The 6,033-nt window shown below is 46.5% G+C and overlaps 1 protein-coding gene across 7 annotated transcripts in view; it reads left to right on the forward strand.

Moving 5' to 3' along the window:
• Positions 1 to 6,033, forward strand: part of LOC140551149 (RNA binding protein fox-1 homolog 3-like) — a 199,627-nt gene that overhangs the window by 163,148 nt on the left and 30,446 nt on the right. For 6 of the 7 annotated variants that reach the window (XM_072674520.1, XM_072674518.1, XM_072674522.1 and 3 more), the window contains one exon: positions 6,009 to 6,033. This exon is cut by the window's right edge and continues 108 nt beyond it. In XM_072674520.1, the coding sequence (XP_072530621.1) occupies positions 6,009 to 6,033 (25 nt within the window). The remainder of the gene's footprint in view (positions 1 to 6,008) is intronic. The other variant, XM_072674519.1, reaches the window with a different exon arrangement.

The raw sequence follows: 6,033 nt of genomic DNA on the forward strand, positions 1-6,033 counted from the left end.
GGACAGCTACCTGTAATTCAGCACCAAAGACAGCTCAATGTAACTCAGCCCAATGTGCAGCAATATGTATTTCAGCACCATAGACAGCTGTCTGTAATTCAGATCCACGGGCAGCTACCTGTAATTCAGCACCACGGAGAGCTCTGTGTCAGTCACAGCCATGTCCAGTTCTATAGGATTTAGCTCCAGGTACAGCGCTACACAATACAGCACCATGGACAGCGCTGTTCAAGCCACCTCCATGCACAGCTGGCTGTAATTCTGAACCACGGGCAGGTCTGTGGGATTCAGCACCATGGACAGAACCCCCTACAAGTGTATATGGTGATAGACGACAGCTTAAAGCAAAAGCTTATCATCTAAATTACCCGAATCACTATTTTAACACAGCATACGGTTAATACTCATGGTAAAAACACACACACTCACTAACGCTCATCACCAGACGTTGAGAAACAAAGAAAATGAGGGCGATGAGAGACTTCTCGTCTGCATTAATTCCATGCAGATCCTGTCTGAGCACCCTTAACACTTAAACAAATCCTCCTGTTGTCACTGTGTGTATATATGTGCGCCTGTGTGAAGTAGATAATTAACCACTGGCTGTTGATTAGATGGAGTTACTCTTATCCCCGGATTAGACGCGCAGTACATCATGATTCAAACAGCAAGCATCAAAGAGATGGTGTAGGATCCCCACTGGCTGCCTCCGTAGCTCTGTGCTTTTCGAGGCAGGGAAAACCAGAGAGCAGTGGAGTGTTGTGTTCCAGCGAGAGGGGGAAACACACACACACACACACACACACACACACAAACACACACTCTCCAGCCCTGACATGCGTGATGGATGAGGTGGCAATGTAGCGCGGCCCTGCTCTCTGCCCTCCAACACACCTCGCGGACTTTTCTATCTGTTTCCCCGGAAGCTTCCGGGCTGTGGAGGCTGCCGGGTGTCATATCTGTGCTCAAAGACTGTTTTTTTTATGTTGTTTTGTTTTTTCTTTTTTTCCTGCTTTGGTGGCTGTTGTTGCCTTTCACGCGTTTTTGCGCCTCTGTGTGTCAGCGGAGGTTTGATTTATGGGTTATTATTGAGGCAGTCCACCCTATCACCAAATCAGTACCAATACGCAGTCACATATATCACACACCTCGCCGTGCAGAGCCGACAGACACACAGGCAGCAGAGGGATGGGCTGGTCTGGGCTGGGAGGAGGAATCACTGCGAGTTCCACTGCTGTTCTGGAGTTCTGTTCTGGCATTCTGGACTAGTTCTGGACTTTTGATGCAGCCTTGGTGTTCTGTTGCTGTTCTGGACTTCTGGTGGCATTCCAGATTTCCAGAATTTGATGCAGTTTTTCACAATCTGCCTCACTTCCAGAGCATTTCTGGAATTTGAATGCATCAAATCTCATCACATCTCTTCTTGAGTTCTGATGTGATTCTGGAATCATGTTTGGGAGTTCTATGGAATTTAGCTCCAGTTGCAGCTCTACACAATACAGAACCATGGACAGTCACCTGAATTGACATTGACAGCGCCATTCAAGGCACCTCCATGCACAGCTGGCTGTAATTCTGAACCTCGGGCAGGTCTGTGGGGTTCAGCACCATGGACAGAACCCATGCAAGTGTATATGATGATAGATTACAGCTTAAAGCAAAAGCTTATCATCTAAATTACCCCGATCACTGTTTTAACAGAGTTCTCACTGTTCCTGAGTTCTGATGTGATTCTGGAATCTTGTTTTGGTGTTCTGTTGCTGTTCTGGATGTCTGGTGGCATTCCAGATTTCTAGAATTTGATGCAGTTGGGGTTCCATTTTTAGGTTCTGCTGCAGTTGCTTTTGCAGAAAAAAAATCTCCTGATAATGAAGTTTATGAAATTTCATGGTTTTGGAGTTCTAATTCAGTTCTGGAATTCTGATGCCTTCAAAACGTTCTTGAGTTCTGTTGAGGTTCTGGAATTATGTCCTGAGGTTCTATTACAGTTCTGGAATTACGATGCATCAGTACAGATCTGTTCAGGAGTTTGTGGTTGCTTTGGTTGGTGTGGCATAACAGGTAACACCACTACCTGCCAGTGAGCTACCTCACCACGTGGAAGACTGGGGTTCGATTTCCGGTCTGGGTGACTGTGGGTGCTGTGCTACACCAATAAGAGTCCTTGGACAAGACTCCCAACACTACATTGGCCCACCTCTGTAATACGAGTAACCTTGTAAGTCGCTCTGGATAAGAGTGTCAGCTAAATACCGTAAATGTAAATGTTTCTATGTGGCTCTGGAGTTCTGATGCATCTCTTCTGGAGTTCTGCTGTGGTTCTTCAGCTTCAGTTTTCCCTTGGAGGGTTCTGTTGAGCTCTGCTTTGGTTCGGATTGGCCAGCAGCGATGCCGCTCCACTATGGGCCGTGTTGCGTAACTGTAATGGGGCTGATCTGAAACTGAAGGTTAGTGTGATGAATTAGGAAGGTGGGCTGGGGTGAGGCAGGGGTCCGGCTAAAGCAGGGATTGTCATTTCTGTAACCCTGGAGCCTCAAGGACGGGGAATGGAAAGAGAGGGGGACTGAGAAAGATGAAAGAGGAGAGGACCAAGTTAAAAGAGGGGGGAGAGAGAGAGAGAGAGAGAGAGAGAGAGAGAGAGAGAGAGAGAGAGAGAGAGAGAGAGAGAATGGGAGAGATAAAAGGGAGAGGGTGAACTGAAAAAGACAGATACGGAGATGGAGAGAGGGAAATTCAGAAAGAAAGATGAAAGAGAGTAGGGAGCTAGAGAGAGAGGGGGGGGGGGCGTTTTCCCCAGGATGAGCTGCAGTGTGTTAGTGTGTATTACAGCCTCTCTAATAGAGCCCACTGTTAAGTGTTAAGGGCAGAAGGCATTAAACTCTCTCTCTCTCTTTCGCACACTCTCGCTCTCTCTCTCTTTCTCTCAGTGTGTCTGTAGGCCTGATCATTCATCTCTCTTGGCAGCTTTATAGGTTCAGGTGGATAAAACACACACACACACACACACACACACACTTTACACTTACACCTGCTCAACCCAAACTACTGTAATTTAGACTTAGCTCTCAACCCTGAACACCACCCTGTTAACCCCAAGACTCATAAAGGTGAAACATCTCATGATCATGTTATAGAAGCCTGACAGCTGGATTTGTCTGTCCAAATACTTTTGGAAGAGAGAGGTTTTCACATAAACAGCAACTTTTAGTGGAAATCAGTGTAAAAAGATTTGATCCCAGGTGATTTTGGAGCATTTCTATTGGTCCAAGAATGATTCCCGGCTTCCTGGACATAGAATGAGTCACCTTGTGTGTTTAAGGTGGTAGTACCTTCAGGCTCCTGCAGATGGCGCTGCATGAGGATGATTAGGCTATGGATACCTGGGGTGGGGTATGTGACAGGGTGCATAGATTGAGGAGAGGTGGTCTCGTTAGATGTGTGGAAAATGGTGGCCACGCCCAAATGCAGTCCCTCCTTATAGCCAATCATTAACTGCATCTGCTTTGCCAACCATTTTCCATTCACCAGACCTGAATCACCAGACCTGAATCACCAGACCTGAATCACCAGACCGCAGCTGAATCTGCAGGTGTATGGAAGCTTACGGTCATACGGGTCTACCAGCAGTGGCAGAAATCTGCAGACCATCAACACACTGGACCTGTGCTGACTTCTAGACGAAATTCCTGCCAGTAGACGGTCTCGCCTGTCTCCTATTACATACAGAACCACGCTGGAGTTCACGCTGTGAGCTCTTTAGAACCTCCCACTCTTTCACTGATGTGTGTCAGAAAGGCAGACTGCAGGACTAGGTGCTTGATTTTATACACCTGAGGCGATGCCAATGAATTGAGTTTTTTTTGCGGGACAGCAACGATAAATTGTCTCCAGCCTGACACTGGAAGTTCATTCGAATACGGAGAACATCGTCGGGTCCCCAAAAAGACAGTAAAACAGCATGTACTTATCTCTCTCTTACACACACACACACACACGACGCAACCTCCTCCTGAGGCTCGAAGCTCGCTGTCCTCCCGCCTTCCTGCGGAGGTTTCAGCGCATCTCGTCATCTCTCCCTGGCGCTCAGCTGAACCTCAGGGTGCTGCTGTCTCACACACTTCAGAGATGAACGAACTCACACCGAGGAGGACGCTCAGGGGCTGTGTCTCAATTTATAGCTGTAGTACCCTACACAGGGAGTGTCGTATGCCCTAAATAGGGCACGATCTTTAACCCCATATGAAGTGTTCTGTACAGCCTGCACTGGATTTGTGGGACAGCCTGAACTGACCTGTCCCGGCCCTGTTCAGACTAAGCTACTTCTGGAGACGGTTTGTCAGAATCAGAGGTGGATATTGTAGCATGAGTTTGTTTGACAACGTACTTCGTAGCCTTTTCTAAATTCCATATTTACACTAGATGTCCAAAACTTTGTGGACACCCCTTCTAATGATTGCATTCAGCAACTTTAGGTTGAAACCATTGCTGCTCACACAGATGTGCAAATGCACACACACAGCTTGTCTAGTCCCTGTAGAGAAGAAGTACTGCCAATAGAATAGGACTCTCTGGAACAGATCAACAACATACACCTATTGGCACCATGCTGCCTAATAATTCCAGACGTGGACTAGAGGGGTATAAAGCCCCCCGGCACTGAGAAGCTGTGGAAGAACTGTGTTCTCTGGAATGATAGATGGTGGAGCTCCATCCAGTACTTTTGGGATGATGATGTGGGCTGGTGATCATCATCCAACATCCTGACCTCACTAATGCTCTTGTTTTGCTGAATGCAATCAAATCCTCACATTAGTTCTCCTCCAAAATCTAGTAGAAAGCCTTCTTTCTAACACAGGAGATACAGTTCCTTCATTAAAAGCAGGATACACTTGATTTAGTTAATGAACAGGTGTCCCATTACTTTTGTCCAAATATTGTATACACTTTTGCTGCATTAATAGCTATGAAAGAATGCATTGGTGGGCGGGGCTTGATTCTTTGCTGTATATCTTGCTCAGGGCTATTTCTGTATTTCTATGTAGGGCTCGTTGGGCGTATTTTAATATGTAGGGCTTGTTGGGCGTATTTTCTAAGCTACACTGAATTTACACTTAATTGCAGATTCTAGTGCCACAGAGACTCATGGGTATTAAGGGGGAGGGGGGACGGGGGGATGGGGTAGCAGAAAACTGTTCTTTAAAAACAGCTTGTGTGTCCCTGTTCCCCCCACCCCCTCCCGCCACCCCACACCCACCTCATTCCTAATGTATTCTGTCAGAAAGGGAGCACAAGAACATCTCCTTTAACTCTTACACACATACTGTACGTCGGGTCTCTGGAGACCGGTGACCTCATTTCCTCCCCGCTTCCACCCCCTCTTCCCCTCTAAATACATATCACAATACAGTTCAGGTATTTCAACAAAAATACAGCTTCACAGTGTAAAACATGTTAAATGGGCATTTACCAAACAAGAAAAACAGTTAAACTAATTGACAAAAGTAATTGGACACCTGCTCATTCAGTGTTTCTTCTGATACCAAGAGTATTAAACAGAGCTGATCCTGCTTTTGTTGCTACTGTCCAGGAAAGAAGGCATTCTAGTAGGTTTTGGAGCAGCTTTGCTGTGAGGATTTGATTGCATTCAGCAACAAGAGTTTAGTTAGTAAGGTTAGGATGTTATTAGGATAATTATCATCACCACTCCTCATCCATCCCCAACTCCCCACTCATCCCACAAGTACTGGATGGAGCTCCACCACCATCCATCATTCCAGAGGACACAGTTCTTCCACTGCTCCACAGCTCCTCAATGCTGGGGGCTTTATACCCCCTCTCTAGCCCACGCCTGGCATGGATGGTGCCAATAGGTTCATGTGCTAAACTACAGTAACTACAGTGCTTCTACAGTAAATCTGTAAATTATTATTAAAGCAAGCTTTCTCTCTCTCTCTCTCTCTCTCTCTCTCTCTCTCGCTCTCTCTCTCTCTCTCTCTCTCTTTCTGCAGTAACAGGTTTTCCCTACCCCCCTGC

This window comes from Salminus brasiliensis, chromosome 3 (assembly GCF_030463535.1).
Source record: "Salminus brasiliensis chromosome 3, fSalBra1.hap2, whole genome shotgun sequence".
NCBI lineage: Eukaryota > Metazoa > Chordata > Actinopteri > Characiformes > Bryconidae > Salminus > Salminus brasiliensis.